This window comes from Pseudoliparis swirei, chromosome 9 (assembly GCF_029220125.1).
Source record: "Pseudoliparis swirei isolate HS2019 ecotype Mariana Trench chromosome 9, NWPU_hadal_v1, whole genome shotgun sequence".
Lineage (NCBI taxonomy): Eukaryota > Metazoa > Chordata > Actinopteri > Perciformes > Liparidae > Pseudoliparis > Pseudoliparis swirei.
Window position 1 is genome coordinate 2,474,027 of NC_079396.1, and position 22,263 is coordinate 2,496,289.

A 22,263-nucleotide genomic window follows, 5' to 3' on the forward strand; every position below is an offset into this window, starting at 1 on the left:
CTCTCCAGCTGCTCATCCTGATGAACTGTGGATCATCTGGTCAGAGACTAACGGCCTCATAGTGATAATCAATGCTATGATGGAACCATGTAGTTTCATTCATATCTGGCTGTATTAATACTAATATTACTGCTATTTGTTAAGTGTTGAACAAGTTGGTAAAAAGTGAACCATACAGATGTTTTATTTATTACTATTATAGATAAATATACCAGTCTCGTATTTATGGGACCATATTGTTTTTATGGTATTGTATTTAATTCTGGTATCGGGTATCATGATATTTATGGCAGGTATGTAATATGTATAGAAGTTATAATATGAGTATCGTGACAAACAGGTAGAGACAGAACAGATTCAGGGAGAAGTCCATGAGGACTGTTCAGGCAAAAAAAAGGAAGTTGGTTCATGAATGACTTTAACCATATTATATATAATGACAATGTATATTTGTTATTACTATCATTATAGGGCTGAGTCAGAGCGGAGAACATTTTGTTCTTAAACTGAACTGTTTATCATTATTTAGATTTGTGGTCAGAACAATAAAATGACTGTAGTTGTGGTTCTAAAAGCTTTGAGGATTCAGACAACGTGGATGTGGTGTGGTGACAACAAAAAAGTCACCTACACCCCCCCCCCCCCCCCCCGTTGTCACCTTTTTCACCCCTCATGAGTTTGCAGGTATGCACGGGACCCCAGCGGTCACTCCGTCAGCAGTGAGGAGTCACGGGACCCCAGCGGTCACTCCGTCAGCAGTGAGGAGTCACGGGACCCCAGCGGTCACTCCGATGCTCTTCCGGCACCAAAAGGGGTAGAACAGTCCATCGGAGCGGGGTGAGGTTGTGTGTCGTCGGCTGCGTTGGTCGGCGGTGATGTCATTTACATTGTGACGTATATACAGTAGAGAATCTCCCAGAGATGTTAGGTTTCTGTAAAGCTGCAATGGTGGGGGGGCTCCTCTCAAGTCCTCACGTCTGAAACTCCCTTATTCCTTTGGATGAAGAGCCATACGAGTGATGTGAATGAGCCTGGACTCCGTCGTCCGCGGTCCTGGAGCCTCGAACGTGCACAAACTCAAAAGTTGTTAAAAATAGCAATATTTGAAATAAATGGCGTTATAATCATACGCGGACGTGATGGTTCTTCATCTGTGAGGATTAGGTTTCTCATGCCAATCAAGACGTTAAAATACGGTAAATCTTTGTCTTTTTTTTCGTCGTAAGAGTGTTTGTTGAGAAATGCGCCGTACAACTCTATTCTTTGTTGTTGTTGTTGAAAATATAGTTTATCCCAGTGAGTTGTCGCCCGGTTCCGTCTCACGGAAAGAATCCTTTTCACTTGGTGTCGATATTAAGATTGAGTGGTATCATTGGAGAGACGATAAGAGGAGAGGAGGAAAGGAGGAGAGGAAAGGAGGGTAGGAAAGGAGTTGTGTCCAGTGCCCTCAGTGGAGACGCTGCACTCCGTATCTCGGCTCTCTTCTGTCCCGCACCTCGATCTGGAGAAAGATTCACAGAGGAATGAAACATCGTGAATGAGCGTGTTGGTGGAAAGAAGATGCCATTAGTTTAGTCTGTATATGATTATGTTTAATTTTACTTTACGTGGACAGATTTGTGCTGCATCCAGAATAACTGTTTGAGAAATGTATGTATGTATGTATGGAAAATGTATGCAGGGCTCTCAAGTGTCACGCATTGAGCGTGACACTCACGCATTTCGGTCTTAAGTCACGCACTCCCGCCACACATCGTATTTCTCACGCTGAAAAAAACTCTCGGCTATTTAATGTTTTAATGTGCCGCAGCGCGCCAACATGAGCTGGCGGGGGGGGGGGGGGGGGGGGGATGGAAATGTCACTCTTGCCTGTCTTCAAAACTTGAGAGCCCTGTGTATGTGATTGCCCCCCAACAGCTGACACTACCTTGTTTAAGCAATTCATCTTGCAATCATGGCTCAGTACCTCAAAATAATGAGAAAACCATCGTTGTAATAGCTGGGGACAGTTTTTTGTGTTGTTATGAGATGCAGTTCAAATTTCAATTAAATACGTATTATTGTAGAGTCCCATGTTTTTTTTCACAATAAAAAGGTTAAAAAAAACACCAAAGTCGTACCTTGCACATATCTACATATAGTATTGACCAATCAGAGGAGTGCATGGATGCATCTTTCCTAGACATTCTAATTTCCTTAAAACTTGACCTCCCGGCTGGTAAAGTTGACTTCTGCTGCGGCTCGCCGTCTGATGTCGAGTACCGCAGGTTTTTTGGACAACTCTTGCACTTTGGTGCCGTCCAATTTGGTATTTTTTGTTGTATTGACCAATCACATTGGTGGAGGATGGGGTTAATGTAGCGACACACATCATTTAGCTTTTTTATAGGTTTTACAATTAGCGCGTTAGCTGGCTACGTCTCTCAACTTGAGTCTTGTGTCTCAAGTAAACGGACTGTAAATAACGGGCAGAGCACGTAAACATGAAGTCTTGTCTTCACCGGAACCCCAGAAATACAATAAATTAGCATACGATCTGTTTCGGCTCGCAATCCGTGGGATGATTTATGAGCGGCATGAAACCAATGAGGCTTTGCAAAAGAATGTGAAGTTCAAAGACACAGAAAACGTAGGAAAAAAAGTCAATTTACCCTCGACACAGCAAAATCTGTAAGGACAAGAGAAAAAAGAGAAAGAGAGCCACGGTGAGGGAACGGCATAAAAAGTGCATTCCTGTGTAAAAACATGAATCTGCTTATCTAAGCATGAGTTACGCATCACTGAAAAAATAAATAAAAATGAATACATGTTCATTCATTTATTAATTAGTTTCTCTTCGTTTTTTATTTTAAAAGAAATCCACATATTTTCTTCTCAAGACAAATGCTCCATTAGTCGTCACACAGTTGTTGTTTTTAACATTTGACATAAAGAAGCTAAAGTAAACATTTTATTTCTGTGAAATAAATACGAGCGAAGCATTTCGATGCGTCGCATGTGTAAAGATAAAATAAAAATATATAAATCACTGACACTGTCAATGAGGTTAATCAGATGATGACAGAAAAGCCCTGCCCACGCGCTGGAATATTTCCAGTTACCATGGAAACCGTCGTCATCAGCCGTCGGAGGGAAACCGAGACGTCTTATGTCACTTCGGTCTCTTTACGCCTCTCTCCTCCGTCTCATGTCACGGATCCGTCTCCACCTCTCTTCCCCCTCGCTCTGGTTCTGTTGTACATTCTACTCTCTCTCCTCTATTCTCCTTCTCCTTCATGCCATTCCTTCCCTCCTCTTCCTCTTTCCCTCTTCACGCCGCCGAGAACACACAATTCAAAAATGTCCTGACGCAACGTCGAGCAAACCGACTGAAGAGGCCCTCCGGAGGCCGGAGACACGTTCTCCCCTCCGAGAAGCCGAGGTGAGGGAACATCTTGTTCACGTTAACGACTTTACAGTTAAAGGGCCAGCGCGCGGCATTTAGGGGGACCTATCAGCAGAAGTGGAATATAATATTCATTAGGTCTGTTTTCATCAGAGCATAATCACCTGAATCTAATGCTGTGTTCACCCATATTATCAACGCTTTACTCGCGTGAGTTTACACGCTTGTCTAGTTGTGGTTTATTCGCGTCAATCGCCCCTTAGAGGGGGCGGGGCTTATCTCTGGCTTTACTCCGTGGAAACAGTTATCATCTCCTTCATCCACCATGAAGGACTAAACACTAGTTCTGCTTCATACTTGTTGAGGACGTCCCACAAACGTCTTAACATCTGACGCCCTTGTGTTTGGGTTCATAAAATTACTATATATATATATATATATTTATTTATACATGACATCACCCGTAGGCTCACACAGCTCGGTGACTTTCACCTCTACATCTGAATGACTTCTGCTTCCAGCGCCATTAGAGCAGCCGCAGTTAGATTCACGGCGGAGCAGCTCAATGGGCGATTTAAATTCGAGGCAAATGTTTTGCTCTGCACAATTCGTGTCATTCGCAACCATTCGCGTCAACTTGAAGGTCGCCGTAGTTCTCTGACACGTTTGTGAAAACTGAGGTAACGCAGCCTTGAAAAGGGAAGAGGGAGCGGCTGAGACCCACCAAGTCCTTCACACTGCCCCTTTAAAGAAGATCAGTTGGCTAACTGGGCCCCTAGCGCTGTGGGTCATCGATTAGGTGGAAAATGCCGGGAATTATTTGTTTTCACGTACCTTTGTTGTCCATCTGCAAATCGTCAAGATAGAGGTCCGTCTGCCGGTTGCCCAGCACGAAGGCCAGGAAGGAGAGGATGAGGGCGTCCAGGATGCCCATGATGGCCAGCATGTAGGCCCAGCGCACAGAGCAGTCGCCCAGAGAGTACTTCCCCGTCCGCTCGCCGCACATGTCCCGGATCGCCTCGGCGTCCCATCCGTTGGGGAAAATCATGCAACCCAGCACCAGGCACACTCCTGCAGACGGGTAGAAGTTGGTAGACTTAGATTCATATTGATGAGATATATTTAGAAACATATTACTCAGTCAGTAAACAATGTGTTTAACATGTTTGACCTTGTGAATAGAGCCTGAAAATGGATAATTTTGACATTACAGATATGCTACTAGGCTGCAATCTGTGAAGCCAATGCAGATGTGTCTTAAACCTGCATTCTTTCAAATGACCAGCAGGGGCCACGACTGGTTGCAAAACAAGGTCTGGTTGTATAGAAGTCCATGATAAAATGACTCTACTTCTACTCTTCATTTACGTGGCGTACCTTGTGATTGACAGGTCGCTAGCCTACTTAAGCCATATACAGCGTCTGTAAGCCCCTCCCCCGCAGTCCAAATATGGTCAAGTCCATTCACTGGTATCAAAAAGCCAAGATGGGGACAACCTTAATCCAAGAAGACGAAAGCCAAAACAGCAACGTTTGGTTTTCAAAATGGAAGTCCACAAACCAATAGACACAAGGACTACTTCCACTTCTTATGTATAGTCCATTTCAACAATACAACCCAAATGGTAATCTATACTTTCCACCTCGAAGTGAGCATCACCAGGGGAGCCGACCGGTCCACACTCCTTTCTCACAAGCACTGTTTCACTAGCAGTCGGCCACTGCCTGAGGGGCCGTCGATAAAGCGGTAAGATGGGTGAAGATACATGGCAGACGCCACGCTGCATCTTCATTCTAGACCAGACATGTCTTCTCTCTAGGGCAACATCACTTGTGATACACATGGACATTCAAACGGTTGCAGATTATGACGCTTCGGGCCCAAAATAAAAACGCTCCAAAGAGGTTTGAACGTCCGCAACGCCATCGGTGCGCAATTGTGAATATTTTAAAAGTCGTGTGTGTATTGAAGGATGTTGGGCGGCGTAGAAATGCTGTAGTGGCTGTGTGGATTGAGGCCCGTAGTGATGGAGAGATCACTGGCTCTCTCCCTATTGCCGTCGATGGAGAGATGACAGAAAACCAGAAGGCGTCCGTTAGCCGATACGTTCGTCAAAGTCCAACTGAGATGACTGAAAAACAATTACCCTTCGTATGGCGGCCTGTGTTTGTGTTTGATTGATATGCAACATAAACCAACTCATGAGCAGCTGACAAGCTTCGGACAAATAGCATGTTTCATTCATTTAAACAGCTCTCGGGTCTGCAAACGAACGTTAGCTTCACACTTATTTGACTGTTGATTGTCTGCTAGCCTGCTCAGCAACTCTGGACCTTGTGTTGAGCTGAAGATGCACCAATCGACGGGCCAACCGGACAACGGGATCGTTCGATTGGTCTCCAGACCAAACCGAACTCCGGTAATCCTCACACTGATTCAAGTATTCTACTGATGAGTTCAGTTTGACACCGTTACAGGGGACAGGGCTTCGATTTCGGCTGCGGCTGGAATTTTGGATACTGAATATTTCCTGGAAAGGTGTAAAAAAACAGAATGAGAATTGCTCTATTGTTATTCAGAACTAGCTCAATTAAATGGCGACATTAGCCAGAGTGTTAAAGTGGTTCAAACCCTGTGACGGTTTTAGCCAACAAGGTGTTACTATCAGCTAGTGCATTGTGACTGATCACACATTGAAGTGATTTGATTGGCTGGGGGTTGACTGTTATGGAGGTGTTGTGCCTTTGTAGTGTATTTTACACCATACAGCTATTAAAGATAAAGACATAAATATAGATCTGGTCTCAGAGGCCCACAAGGTGTCCATGGTATAGAATACCATTGCTTAGAGCTGGACCAGATGGTTTACATTAGGTAGCATGAGATCATGGGAGGGGGGGCTAGAAGCCCGCTCGAAACCATTGCCAGCCCATAGATTCGAACATGACGCCTCCTCTTTCCTCTGTCTATATAACCCGTGACAACATGATAAACCATTGAACTTTCTCATCCGGACCCCGAAAGTTTCCAGTGGTTCTAGATGTCTGTCTTCGGCCTGTACCTTGTAGAATAAACTTTGTGTTCTTATCAAGTACCGTGTCGCTCGAAACTTCTTCTCCATCATCTCAAGGGACATGAAATAACCCACATATTTGGCATCACGATTACCAACACCTTCAACAGAGAGTTTACAGTTTCTAAATGGCAGCAAATACAACAAGAAAAAAGGTACCCAGAACGAATTTAACAGGAGGCAGGAAAATGTGATCATCATCTGAAGGTGATGGAATCGAGTGTATTACCCTGGCACATGAGCGATTCCCTCTGAAGACCCCACGCCTCTCCCACCACCCATCCATCACGAGCGGATGGTGGGCGGTGAACTCGTGGCAGCCGGCGAGGGAGGATACGAGATTAGTCACCTCTCCTTGCACAAGGAGAGTCGTATTTCAGGCTGAGAGTTGGATAAATGCGACCGCTCCTCCGACCGGATGATCGCAGGCGTAATGAGAGAACGTAATGGGAGACGGCGTAACGACGATAACACGATAACTAATGAGAGAATTGAAGTGAGCGGCGTGGGAAATCATCGCGGTATTAACTTCTTTTTATGACGTTTTACGCCAAATATTAGCAGAGATGAGAGCGGATAAAATCATTAACTGAGATAATGAGCGTTGAGTGTTTTACGGCTTTTTGATGAATGTCTCCCCATCCGGCACGAGGCTCGTTCGAAGGGCGAGCTTCCTGAGGACGAGGATGCAGAGCCACGTCCTGGTGCTCCAAATACTTCATACTCATTCGTGCCGTGAGCATTTAAATCTCCATTTTCTGATCGTAATGTGGTCATTGGTGGGGTTGGTCTTCATAAACGTGTCATTGCTGATATCTTTGAACAACGCTGATGAATTTATCTTCCAGAAGGACAAGCAGCCAGACGTTGGTTCAGGTTGTCGATGAATCTGTTCTAACAAACATCTGCATGTGACTGCAGGATGGGAACAAGATGTTTGGTGATGGAACCACTCTGGTTTTTCCACTTGTGGTATCGACCAATCGCATTTGAGTTGCCTTCGGTTGAATGGATGTAACCGGTTCGTGTAAAAGGCCAAAGAGATCCGTAAGACACTTGTTTGTTGATGATTTAGCTTTTTATCAGCTGGTTAAAGAATCCCGTCAGACACATCAGCTCATCACAGGATGCCAAACAAGATTTGAAACCATCAAGAAGAGGAGCTCCTCCGAACTCCGGCCCCCGGAGGCGTATCGTTGTCCGACCGATGGCTGACGGCTTCTGAGATTGGTCGTCGATAAACTTCTTCCAGGAATCGGGCGAACAAAGATCCGCCTCGGTAACAACCCGGTTGATCGTGCGGCCGCATCTGGACCCGTCGCAGACCTCGGCGATCACCTCGGCGAGCGCAAAAGGTGTCGATCGGAAAAACCTTCGAGAGGTAGGGTCAAAACGATCGGCTCGTTTGACACCTACTGGGCTACCACAGCCATCACACCCTGCTTTCTCTAGACCCAATTAGCCACGGGTCTTCATAGAACTACGGGTCCAGAGTACCTAATCCAACCCCTTGGAGACAAAGTCAGTCGAAGCTCTGCGGCCGTATTCATTCAGACTGTTCTCACCTTGTTAGCGTCGCTTATAAGATGAATGAATCAGGCCTTTTGGCTCCTGAGTCCGTCGACTCGGTTTAGATGTAGAAGAATGTAGAGTGTGACGTACTCTGGGCCCAACCCCTCCATCTTCTACTCAAATATTAAAGCGGGGCACCAGTTGGCTAAAACTACCCCCCCCCCCCCACACACACACCTCCAACAGCTCTTTGAAGTGGTCCCCCCCCCCCCATCCCCATCCTACTCTCTCAAGACACCGCATGCTGAACTTGGAAAGGAATAACTTCAAAGGCGGTAAGAGGAGGAGAGGATGGGAGAGAGAGAGAGAGAGAGAGAGAGAGAGAGAGAGAGAGAGAGCGAGCAGGATGGCTACCGGTCCTCCCCTCTCATCTCTTGTCATCTCTCCGTTCTCAGCGAGGCTTCAAAGCCGATCGCGCGGACTGAAACATTCTGGAAGTGTTGCCAGGACACGTTGGTGATCCGAGGTGAAACCAACGAGAATACATTTATTTATAGCGCCATGAAGTTATTTATGGAATTATTACATGAACATTAAGTCGAGACTTTCTCATCGACACGACCACAAGAATCTTCTTTCTTGACAAGCAGGCATAACATTATCACAGAAGAGCCCCTAAAATAACATTATTGTGCTACAAATATATACATATATACACTCCCGTTCAAAAGTTTGGGGTCATCCAGACAATTTCGTGTCTTCCATGAAAACTCACTTTTATTTATCAAATGAATTGAAAATTGAATAGAAAATATAGTCAAGACATTGACCAGGTTAGAAATAATGATCAATATTTGAAGTATTTATTTTGTTCTTCAAACTTCAAGCTCAAAGGAAGGCCAGTTGTATAGTTTATATCACCAGCATAACTGTTTTCAGCTGTGCTAACATAATTGCACAAGGGTTTTCTAATCAGATATTAGTCTTCTAAGGCGATTAGCAAACACAATGTACCATTAGAACACTGGAGTGATCGTTGATGGAAATGGGCCTCTATACACCTATGGAGATATTTCATTAGAAACCAGACGTTTCCACCTAGAATAGTCATTTACCACATTAACAATGTATAGTGTGTATTTTTGATTAATGTTATCTTTATTGAAAAAACAGTGCTTTTCTTTGAAAAATAAAGACATTTCTAAGTGACCCCAAACTTTTGAACGGTAGTGTATATATATATATGTATATATATATTTACATATTTATCCCACACTATCTCGAATAACTTAAGTTAACATGATTTATTTAGATAAGCGTAACTATCTATCTTATAACATGGTGACATATTAACATAAATGTAAATGCTTAACGGGTTTAGTTTATGATAGTATGTAATACTTTCATTCTGATATAACTTTGTCCCTGTGCCCAAGAATGCTTCTCCAGCATGTATGAATGACTACCGACCGGTGGCCCTCACCTCGGTGGTCATGAAATGCTTTGAGAGCTGATATAAAGACTCATCTCGCCTTCCCTCCCTCCTTCCCATGGCTGCGCCGCTTTGCTTTATCAAACAGATCCACGGATGATGCTGTCTGCCCAGGTACTGCACACCACACTCTCACTGGATCTCAGAGGGGGCAGAGGGGGTGCTGTTCGGTGATCATTGTCATTCATCAGCTATATAGTCCCATAGTCCCTCCATGTGGCTCCTTGAGCTGGGACTGAACACCCCCCCCCTGCTTGGCTGACCTCTGACTTCCTCCTGGACACCTGTGGTCAGGTGGGCAGGTCACACACAAATCCTCACCCCCACCTCACATCCCCCCAGGTTGCCCCCCTCCAGCCCTACCTCACTCCCCCTACTGTATGACTGTACACATGACTGTGGCCAGGTTTCATCAATCAACCATCATCAAGTGGTGGTGGGATGGCCTGATCTCCGCCTGACGAGAAGAGCCTACCTGGAGAGACGATGATCTGTCACTCTGGTGCCTGGACAACAGCCTCACACCGCGAATGTCACCAATAAAGGGAGGTAGGAGGGTACAACAACAGAGGAACGAACAACAACTTGGACACTTTAGGGGGGGGGACGGAGGTGGATGAGGGGGGTGGGAGGGGGTAACTATGGACGGGGTCTGAGATCGGATCTGACATGGTCACAAACACAAGACACTCTGACAGACAAGGCAGGTGAAGGGCCTCAGGCAGCTGCTCTACCAGGAGGAAGTTAAAGCCTCTAGAGGATCCTACTTCCTTCTACTCTGGAGCTGTCTGTGAGCTGTGAGCAGAGCATGGAGGCGGCAGGAAGCCTCGGCTCTGAAGCATCACAGCCTGGCTCTGCAGACTGTGCGACTCGTGACAGGAACCTTTCAGGACTCCCACCAGGAGAGGTGCTACCAGCCAGGACCAGGCAGGAACCAGCCCAGGGGATCATAGGATCATCCTCCTCACAAGGCTGAGAACAGGCAGGCTGCCGTAGTCACGGCGCCCAGAGAGTGCACGCTGCTGAACAGAGAACAGAAGAAGGCGTTTTTCTTTCCTCAGGCCATCTCAGTGAACCCGACCACCTCAGAGGACAGGAGCCCCCACACACCCACACACACACACCACACACACCGCGCACACACACAGCACCCACACACACACACTGTACACACTGTTGTTTTTATTTGTAAATAGTGTACTTGTTGCATTCCTGCTGATGTGTACTTGTTGCCCTCTTTGCACACCCTGTGTGTGTTGAATCTTGTCTTTCACTTGAAGGTTTATTTTTTACAACGTGAATTTCAAATTATTTTTTTGTGATGTTGGAAATAATGTATTTATAAGGTGGATATGCGACCTATATATATACTGTCTATATATGTATATATATATATACTTATAGACAGTATATATGTATATATATACACATATACATACAGTATATATACATATATGTATATATATACATATATATATACTTATAGACAGTATAAATGTATATATAAATGTATATATACATATAGACATATATATACATATATTCATACATATATACAGTATATGTGTCTATACATGTATAAATACATATATACCGTCTATATGTATGAATATATATATACATTTATATATCTATATTCATATATACAGTATATATGTATATGAATCAACTTTTACATCTCATCAACATGCTGCAGGGGTTTTCTCTTTCACACACACAAACAAATAGACACACACACACATGCAGAGAGGGGTCAAATGAATCCATTATTCAGCTGTTCGGCTATTTTTAGAGACACACTGGTGACGTCTGATTATTAAAACATGAACGTTGGGTCGGGGGAAGCCAGAGAGAGAGAGAGAGAGAGAGAGAGAGAGAGAGGGAGAGGCAGGGAGAGGCAGGGATATCCCTCTGGGAACTTTCCCTCTCTCTCTAGTTCTATATTTAACTCGCCCAGTGTGTGTGTGTGTGTGTGTGTGTGCGTGTGTGTGTGTGTGTGTGTGTAGCTCTGAGTGAATCCTCCTCATGAACACAAGCTTCACACTTTATTCGTGCAGGAAAAAAAAATACACAAAAACAGAAGCCTCAAAATGTCACACCGTCACACACACACGCGCTGTGTGTGTTACGAGTGGCCACACACACACAAATACACATTCATACACACACATACGCACACACAGAGACACACCAATAGAAATACTTAAACACACACACACACGCACAGAGACAGACAGACACACAATCACACAGACAGATACACATACACACCCACCTACACACACACACATACACACACACACGTATACACACACACACACACACACACACACACGATAACCTCGTCTCCATGGCTGCAGCTGTAATCTGCCACGAGACAAAAAACATCTGAAAACCTGGAATCATCAACAATGACCCAACCGACGTCACATGAATGAGTGACAACTGCGCATGCGCCGCTTTATACCACCGTGTGTTGGTTTTCAGACCAACGAAGAAGAAAAAAACTTTTTTTAAATCACACGTGACACGACGTCACGTTACTATAGGAGCGCGCGCCCGTTGCCGCTCCGCTGCTCTGACGTCAGACATCTGTAAATGTTTTGATGATGTCACTCCAGTTAAGTCTCAATAAAATGAATAAAATAAATAAAATAAATTAAATGAATAAAATAAATTAAATAAAATAAATAAAATAAATAAAATAAATAAAATAAATAAAATAAATAAAATAAATAAAATAAATAAAATAAATAAAATAAATAAAATAAAATAAATAAATATATAGAATGTGCACATGTTGGTGGATTCAAGGGCTGAAAAAAAGGTGTCAATGCAGCAGTGAATTGTGGGTAAAGTGATTATCTGATCAGTCTTATTATGAATGCATTCATGATAAGAAAATGCATTCGTATACAACACTGTGTGCATGGTGGCCAGGAGGGTCAACTGAGTTCAGGACGGGGATTCCCCGTCATCAAACGTGTCTTTTATTTAAATGATGTTGTGTATGTTGTTGTGTATAGTGTGTGCTGAGTGACACGCTTTCCTACCGCACAGCAGCTGCATCCACGCGCAGGTCTTGTACACGGTGGAGGCGTTGCAGAAGAAGAACAGCGCCATGCACGCGATGCAGCCGAGGATCAGCACCATGGACAGCAGCACGAACACCGAGGCGGCCTTGAACGCGCCGGACGGGATGGAGCCGAAGTCCGAGAAGCTGCCGGTGCACGTGAGCTCCCGGGCGGGCGACGGCCCGGCGGTGCCCAGGCAGTAGTGGAACAGGCCGAAGTACCCGGCCTGCGGCGTGCTGACGCTGTCCCCGATCCAGTAGGGCTGCATGAACACCACCACGTTGACGATGGCGAAGCAGATGGTGAAGATGGCCCACAGCACGCCGATGGCGCGCGAGTTGCGCATGTAGTTGTCATGGTAGATCTTGGAGGCTTCTTGGGAAGGCAACATGTTTGGTGGTGTTTAGTTTTTTGTGTTTTTTTCTTCTCCTCTGTCTTTGTTTTGGACTCTTACAAGTAAAAAAAAAAGGAAATCTTGAAAAAAAGCCCCACCCCCTCCCCCACACACACACACTTTGGCTGCCTCAACGTGTGTGTTCGAGGCTATTTGAACACATCACCACGGTCAACGCGCGAGCGGCACAGATGCGCGTGATGTCACGAGGATAAACATTGTATAAAAATAAAGAAGAAAGAAAACTGGATTTAGTGAGTGAGGAGAAAAAATGCTAAATTGAAGCAATAAAAAATAAAAATAAACCCCAGCCTCCCTCTCCACCTCGAATGAACAACGGACCGAGACCAGAGGTCCGGCCTGCCGCGCGAGGCGCGAACCGTTCAGGACAACAACAACAATCCATCCACATACAGGATCTTTCTATTATTTCACAGTGGGTGGGGGGGGGGTGTCGGGTGGTGGTGGGTTGGGGGGTGGTGGGGGTTAAAGCTGCGTTTCTTCCTCTTCCATCAGTCCGCCTCCCCGGGGTGTCCCCTTGTTTTTATTTACCCATCCGTGGACGCGCCGGCGGCCGGTGGAGCCCGTCGTCACCGAGGCCTCCGCAGGGGGGGCTGCCTCCCCCCGTGTTCTCCCCTCTGCTCGCCTTCAGCGACCACGCAGCATGTGTGTGTGGGGGCGGGGCGGGGGGGGGGGGATCAAACGGAATGAAAACCGATAGAAGGTGGGAGAAGAAGAAGAAAAAAATCGGATCCCCTCCGTCAAACGTCAACAGTCCTTCCTCCTAAACCCGACATCCTCCACCTCCTCGTCTCCATCACCATGCTCCTCGTTATTATTGTCGTCTCCAGTATGTCGCCTCTCGCTCCCTCTCTCCACCTCTCTCTCTCTCTTTCTCTCCGTCCTCTCTTCCTCCCGTTTCCCTGCGCGCGCGCCCCCTCCTCTCCCTCTCCTCCGGAAGATGCTGATGCTGTACGGATGACAAGAGACGGAGCGCGTTCTCGTACGCGCGCGGGCACAGGAGGATAAGAAAAAAAAGGGAGGGAGGAGGAGGGGGGGGGTCTCCGCCCCCCAGCTGTTCACCTCCAATAATTTCAGCGAATGCTCGCTCACGTTCGGAGGAGGCGTTCATTTGTGACGGACACGCGCATTTTGAGTCGGGGAGCCCCAACGAGAGAAGATGCGCGTTCACTGTGGGAGGTGGGAGCCACAATACTTCTGGTCCTATTATATCCTTATTGTTATATCCTTATTATTATATCCTTATTGTGATATGCTTATTGTTATATCCTTATTATTATATCCTTATTGTTATATCCTTATTATTATATCCTTATTGTTCTATCCTTATTATTATATCCTTATTGTTATATCCTTATTATTATATCCTTATTATAATACCCTTATTGTTATATCCTTATTGTTATATCCTTGTTATATCCTTATTATTATATCCTTATTGTTATATCCTTATTATTATATCCTTATTATTATATCCTTATTGTTATATCCTTATTGTTATATCCTTATTGTTATATCCTTATTATTATATCCTTATTGTTATATCCTTATTGTTGTCTCTCCAGTTGGGCGGTAGCGGTGAGAGAATGCAGCTTTAAAACATGAAGAGTATACTTCTATACAACCAGAGGAGCCCCCTGGTGGTCAGGAGAGAGAATGCAGCTTTAACACATCTGTTTAGCTACGTTAGTGTGTTCCTGTTTTGTGGGGGATTGGTGTTTTGACCGTGTGTGTGTGTTAGTGTGTGTGTGAGTGTGTGTGTGTGTGTGTGTGTGTGGTAGTGTGTGTATGGTGACGGCTCAAGTGAGGACATGTCAGTGGATGACAATAGAGTAGAGTGTATACGGCCTCTTGGGGAATGAGAGGTGTTTGCATGACTGACTGCATGTGTGTGTGTGAGTGTGTGTGTGTGTGTGTGTGTGTGTGTGTGTGTAAACATGGTCGGAGGCAGGCCAGCCTCATGATATCCGTTGCTGTGTCTGTTGCCCACAGACAGTCTGCGTGTTGAACAGTGTCTCACAGCTCGTTCACTTGGTCTGGTGTGAGGTCGCCCTCTGCTGGCCACTCGGTGAACTGCACGCGCGCTCTAGTGGAACAGAAAGTCCACTTGTTCCCCAGAAAGGATTCATTTAGAGCTCCGGTGTTAAAGCTGTCTGCACCTATGAGAGGAGCTCATGAGATACAGAACATAAAGCTCACGATGTCGGGGCTGATATTGGCCAATGAAAACACGGTGTCTCTATATACTTCTACTCCCTGTCCATACATTGTTATTATAATGTTTAAAGGTATTACAAAGTGAAGGGCTATAGGCACTATATTTAGAAAAGGAATATTTTCAGACAATTAACATCCATCAGGTCAATATGTGTTAGCGGGGTCAACTCATTGTTCATTGGTTTTAGTTTTCTTGGGATTTGTTGACAAAAGAAATATAAAAATATCAAATGATGCTTTTAAAAGGAACACGTAGCATTTATATGTTCAGGTTCATACTTATATTTTGGGTGACATACTGTAGCTCTTGAAAAACTACAACCGGACCATCTGAAAGTTGGATGGGACCATCGGGTTGGCCAGCAGGTTGCATGGCCCCGCCCCCTTGTGGTCAGATCTCTGTTCTACATGAAGCTGAACAGGTGAAGGGCTCGGCCATCTTGATCCACGAGGACTTCACCACCAATCCATCCGCCAGAGAACAAAAGAACTACTCCAATGAGAGAGAGAGAGAGACAGAGAGAGAGAGAGAGAGGTGACATTGCATATCTGAGATATGATACACTTTTTGTTCATAAACTTATTGTCCATAAAGTTATTCTTCATCCACCTCCCAAAACCAACATCAACAAAGAACTGTCTCCAACAAAGGAATGTATAAAGTACTTCGTATTAGTATGTTGTTTATCTATCTATCCCTCCATCCATCCATCTATCTATCTATCTATCTATATCTATCTATCTAGCCATCTATCTATCTATCTATCTATCTATATCTATCTATCCCTCCATCCATCCATCTATCCATCTATCTATCTATGTATCTATATCTATCTATCTATCTATGTATCTATATCTATCTATCTATCTATCTATGTATCTATATCTATCTATCTATGTATCTATGTATCTATATCTATATCTATCTGTCTATGTATCTATATCTATCTATCTATCAATCCATCCATCTATCTATCTATCTATCTATCTATCCATTCATCCATCCATCCATCCATCCATCTATCTATTTATCTATCCAAATACCAATCAACAACTTCCTCTCCTTGATGTGCCCCCCCCCCCCCCCCTCTCATGACTTGAGATGCATGTTGCTGTGAGGAGACGACCTCATGACCTCATGACCTCATGACGACTGCTGGCCTCGAACATTCTTACGGCTAACATCTGAGGCTGAATACAACAGTGTAGTTGCAGTGTGCAGCACTGACCACCAGGGGGCAGCATTTTATCAGGCCTGGCATGCAGCTCTGACTGCTCCTCGGTGAACAGACTGTTGCACTTTGCTCTGGCTTTCTGCTCCTCGTATTATGTCACAGTGTGGGGCTGAGTCGGGGGGGGGGGGGGGGTGCACACACACACACACATGCCTAGCGAATCAAATATGCTGTCACATGATCAAAGGCCGTTTCAAACTGGGATCTGAGGGGAAAGATGTGAGAACCTGGAGATCACGAAAAAATATAAATACCCCAAATGTACAAAAAATGTCTCGAGACGATGGAGTGACTCCTCAGAGCGTCATCAGGGGGGAGGAGCAGGTACCATTTATCTATCGCCTCACATCACCTGTAATACAGCGATGTGAACACAAAATAAACTATTTATTTGGTATTTAATTGCAATAGACAGATACAAAAAATGCAGAAATATTGAAGCGTTGATGGTGATTTGCAAAAAGTCTAAATTCAGGATTTGTTGGCGTCATCACACAACTTAAAATGCTTGTTTTGGAGTTTGGAACAATCAGAAGGAGAGAAAATGCAGACTTCTATACAACCAGACGAGTCTCCTCCTGGTGGTCAGGAGAGAGAATGCAGCTTTAACACATGAAGCGTAGACTTCTATACAACCAGAGGAGTCGCCCCCTGGTGGTCAGTTGAGAGAATTCAGCTTTAACACATGAAGCGTATACTTCTATACAACCAGGGGAGTCGCCCCCTGGTGGTCAGTTGAGAGAATGCAGCTTTAACCCTTGTGTTGCCTTAGGGTCAATTTGACCCGAATCAATATTACACCCTCCTGCCGCCTTAGGGTTAATTCAATGTTTAATGTCGGTGTTCTTTCGGTAGTCAACAAACAAACATAAAGTGCCTCACACTTAAACTTGGAAAACAATATTAATTCTAATAATTTACTGGAGGTTTTAATTGCTGGCATCAAATTGAACCCAAAGGGTAAAATATGTTAGTAAATATAAAGGTAACAGGAGGGTGAAACATTGAATCGGGTCAAAATGACCCTAAGGCGGCGGGAGGGTGAAATATTTTATCGGGTCAAAATGACCCTAAGGCAACAGGAGGGTTAACACATGAAGCATAGACTTCTATACAACCAGAGGAGTCGCCCCCTGGTGGTCAGTAGAGAGAATGCAGGTTCAGGACGTTTCAGCAATAGTTCATTGAAGACATCTTTGAGGAGAACCACGTGGTTCCTCCCACGTGTCCGAGACATGAACTCCTTTTTAATAAACTCTCTCTACTTTAATATTCTACCGCTCCCTCCATCCCTCCATCCCTCCATCACTTCATCAACTCCAGACTGAATCACTCAGTCAGATATGATGCGCTTGCCTCGCTATGATTAGCATGTGCTTGAGCTCATTGGTGGGTAGATCTGTGAGTCATCATCACCATCATCATCATCATCATCATCTCATAATCAGAGAGGATTGTGGGAGAGACGCCACGTCGGCAAAAATACATAAAGAGTGCTTATTTAAAAGTTTGTTAAGAAATGAAGAAGTGATTGAAATCTGTTTCCTTGAGTCACATTTCTCGACCAATCCATGAGGGCCGAACTCTGTTCATCGTGATGAGTCTTCATCACAACAGACAGGAGAGGTAACGAGGGATGAAAAAGGAAGTGAAGAAAAAACACTTTTTCCACACTTAAATTTTTCTCTCCATTATTTTCAATGTTTTGACGGCTGTTTTTTTTTCAGCTGCGAAATGGAAACTAAACATGGATTTCTTCCTCCTAGAATAATTAGCTGATGCTCACACACACACACACACACACACACACGCACGCACACACACACATCTAGCCCGTGGACGCTGCTCTCTCGTCAAACACTTTATTTATAGATTGTCCAGAGAGTGGAACATTTTTAAATAAGTAGCTTTTATCCTCTCTCTCACTCTCCCTCCCCATGGGACAACTGTCACACTTGGTGTTATATTTGAACGAACACACAGACAACAATAAGTAAAACAATATATATATATTTATATATTCAGTATATATATACATTTAGATTGTCTCATATCCATTGTTTTATACCCATTGTTTCATATCCATTGTTTTATATCCATTGTCTCATATCCAATTTTTCAAATCCATTGTTTCATATCCATTGTTTCATGACCATTGTTTTATATAATTTGTCTCATATCCATTGTTTTATATCCATTGTTTCATATCCATTGTTTCATGACCATTGTTTTATATAATTTGTCTCATATCCATTGTTTTATATCCATTGTTTCATATCCATTGTTTCATCACCATTGTTTTATATCCATTGTTTCATATCCATTGTTTTATATCAATTGTTTCATATCCATTGTTCCACATCCATTGTTTTATATCCATTGTTTCATATTAATTGTTTCATATCCATTGTTCAACATCCATTGTTTCACATCCATTGTTTCATTGTTTCACATCCATTGTTTCCGATAGTTCACAGTGTGACACACTGAGGGACACGTGATCCTAACCTGTTATCCGTGTTATTGTGTTTACAGGAAGCATTGATCTAGATAATATTAGTGATGGCAATTACTGGGTTCAGGAGGTCAGTGAAGGTCTCATGACCTCTGTAGCTGCAGCCGTCACTCAGACGACCTTCACACCGTCGTGTCATCACACCTGAAGTTCAGAGGTGGAACACCAGAGTTTAGTTTACATGTTGGACTTTAACGCGTCATCATTTCAATGTGATTGTAAAAAATAAATGTTATTTATATATCCAACATTATCTAAATTATATATATATTTAGATATGTGTGTGTGTGTGAAACATTAATATCACCATGAAACTTCCTCATGACTCACATGAGGAACATTCTGTTTTGTAAAAGTTTTCTGAAATGATTTAATAAATATAAAGATGAACATTTGGCCTCTAATGGAAACTTCTAGAGCATCAGGGGTTTAACCACGAAAGTCTAAAGGAACATCTAGTGGAGGATTCATTTAAGTTCTTAATGAGAGAGAGAGAGCGAGAGAGAGGCATAAAGAGACATAGAGAGAGAGAGAGAGAGAGAGAGAGGTAGAGAGGGAGGGAGGGAGAGAGAGAGAGGTAGATAGATATAGAGGGAGGGAGAGAGAGAGAGAGAGAGAGAGAGAGAGCACCAAGCCGTTGCTGGTGCCTCGGTTGGCTGCGCTCTCCTCTTCCTCTTCCTCCTCTTCCTTCATCATTCCTCCTCCTCCTCCTCCTCCTCCTCCTCCGAGGAGCACACCGTGGATTCAGGTTGAATGAACTTTAAAATCTGCCTCACAACTTTCACCGTCTCTCTCTCTCTCTCTCTCTCTCTCTCTCTCTCTCTCTCTCTCCCACCTCCGCGGACCACCAGGAGAACATTTCTCTCTGGATTTACCGCAATCACGATCCTGTTGTGAATGATCGGACCTCCATCATCTTCATCTTCTCCTCCTCCTCCTCCTCCTCCTTCTTCTCCTCTGGATGCTCGTTAGCGTCGCGGGTCGCGATGATGGCATCGATTGGGGACTTCGACCCTCTCAACACCACAGTCCCCGCAACTAAGATAGAAGTTACCGTCTCGTGCCGGTAAGGTCGGAGCCTGCACGCACGCGCACGCGCACACACACACACACGTGCACGTGGATGTTCAATGTGTAAATGTGAGGTTAAAAGTGTGCGACGCGGGAAAAACAATATGCCCAGATGTGTCGGATATGGACCCATGGATGAGGCGCGAGACGCGCGCGCGGCATCAAAGTGATAGAAGTTAATTGCGCGCATGTGTGTGCGTGTGTGTGCGCGTGTGTGTGTGTGCGTGTGTGCGTGTGTGTGTGTCGATATGTTTGTGTGCTTTTCTTAACTAATGTGCACTTTTTATCGTCAGTTTTCTTGTTCTTCACGTTTTAGATTTAAAAACATGTCCAATGCATTTTGCATTGACCTCAAAACATATCTCTAAATAATTGCTGTGCGTCACGTGACTTGTTGCCCTCCAGGCTCTGATCCGCCGACGAGACGTGGACGCGCGTGCGTGTTCATTGCTGCTGAGCACGGCTGTGTGGCTGTAATGAAGCTTTAATTCAGAATGATGCAATGTTACGCACTTCAGGGAAAACGTCATCAATCAAAAAACAAGAAAGAGAAAAGAAATCTCAGATTGATTTCATCTGTGACTGAACATCCCACCTGCTCCTCTGCTCAGGTGTCGGGCGGATCTGAGGACCCCCCCCCCCCCCCTAACAGGGCAGAGGGAGGGGGCTGTTCTGATGACGGGGATCTTTAGTGTGTTCACCGCCCCCCCCCCTCCCCTTGCAAAAAAGAAAAATACAGTACATATAGAAAATATAGAAATTAGAATTACAAGTCAGATGTTTTTTTGTTTAGGCTCCGCCTTGTTTTTTGCATTATTTCCATCTTTTTTCTCACTTTTTTAATGCATTTAGTAATTTTAAACTCTTTTGCTTCTTCCTGGTTTTGTCCAAAGGTTTAACACAAACTCACCGACTAACAGGACATACTTGAGGTGGCTAGTGTACATACTATAGATGGCTAGGGTTCATAGTTTAGGTAGCTAGTGTACATACTTTAGATGGCTAGTGTACATACTTTAGATGGCTAGTGTACATACTTAAGATGGCTAGTGTACATACTTTAGATGGCTAGTGTACATACTTAAGATGGCTAGTGTACATACTTAAGATGGCTAGTGTACATACTTTAGATGGCTAGTGTACATACTTAAGATGGTTAGTGTACATACTTTAGATGGTTAGTGTACATACTTTAGATGACTAGTGTACATAATTTAGATGGCTAGTGTACATACTTTAGGTGGCTGGTGTACATACTTTAGATGGCTGGTGTACATACTTGAGGTGGCTAGTGTACATACTTGAGGTGGCTGGTGTACATACTTGAGGTGGCTAGTGTACATACTTTAGATGGTTAGTGTACATACTTTAGATGGTTAGTGTACATACTTTAGATGGCTAGGGTACTTACTTTAGATGGCTAGTGTACATACTTTAGATGGCTAGTGTACATACTTGAGGTGGCTAGTGTACATACTTTAGATGGCTAGTGTACATACTTGAGGTGGCTCGTGTACATACTTTAGGTGGCTAGTGTACATACTTGAGGTGGCTCATGTACATACTTTAGGTGGCTAGTGTACATCCTTTAGGTGGCTAGTGTACATACTTGAGGGGCTAACTGTGACTCGTGTGTCGGGGAAAAGGGTCCCCAGCAGTTATTTTTAAATGTTGGTTCCATCCATATAAAATCGGCCCCTGACTTAAAACTGAGACTGAAACACTCGGGGAGCAAAATATAAAAGTGGTTAAAAAAATGTAGTTGAGGAAATGTAAATGAATATATACACATATAGTTTTTAAAAGGGCCGTGAGGAACCATTCTTACCTGAAGCTTTGCTGTTTCTCCAGGAGTCTGCTGGACGTGGACACGTTCTCCAAGTCAGATCCAGGTACGTACGACGTCTCGCTGTCTCAGGCCTTCATATAATGATGTTTACTTTAGCAAATCAATTATCGTGTCACCAAGTCCAACATTTAACTGAATATCAAAAACAAAACACAAACTGGAAGATGTATTCATGTGTCCACCGGTGTTCTCCCAGCAGTACGATATAACGGATGTTGAATATCCCAGAAGGTCAGAGCTATTGATGATCTGCTGATAGCATACAAGAGGAGGGAGAATAAAAAATGAGGTTGATGAAAGGTCAGGAGCTTCGGTAAAAGAAGATATCTCTGTATATACATATAGGGGAAGGAATGTATTCTGTATAGACTTGATGAAGACACACGACTTGTGGGTTTTGGTATTCAGTGGAAGGATATTTCTC

The 22,263-nt window shown here is 44.1% G+C and overlaps 2 protein-coding genes across 3 annotated transcripts in view; one reads left to right on the forward strand and one right to left on the reverse strand.

Moving 5' to 3' along the window:
• Nucleotides 1-806: 806 nt before the first annotated feature.
• LOC130199821 (LHFPL tetraspan subfamily member 4 protein-like) lies at nt 807-12,928 on the reverse strand. Its single transcript, XM_056423619.1, has 4 exons — nt 12,517-12,928; nt 4,220-4,456; nt 2,652-2,668; nt 807-1,501 (listed from the first exon to the last, which is right to left on the reverse strand). The coding sequence occupies exons 1-4, from the start codon at nt 12,926-12,928 to the stop codon at nt 1,448-1,450; spliced, it is 720 nt and encodes a 239-aa protein (XP_056279594.1). The 3' UTR covers nt 807-1,447.
• Nucleotides 12,929-19,725: 6,797 nt separating this feature from the next.
• The window catches only part of LOC130199818 (copine-9-like), a 76,040-nt gene continuing 73,502 nt past the window's right edge, over nt 19,726-22,263 (forward strand). For both annotated transcript variants that reach the window (XM_056423616.1, XM_056423615.1), the window contains exons 1-2: nt 19,726-19,985; nt 21,842-21,882. In XM_056423616.1, the coding sequence (XP_056279591.1) occupies nt 19,906-19,985; nt 21,842-21,882 (121 nt within the window). In that variant the 5' untranslated portion in view covers nt 19,726-19,905. The remainder of the gene's footprint in view (nt 19,986-21,841; nt 21,883-22,263) is intronic.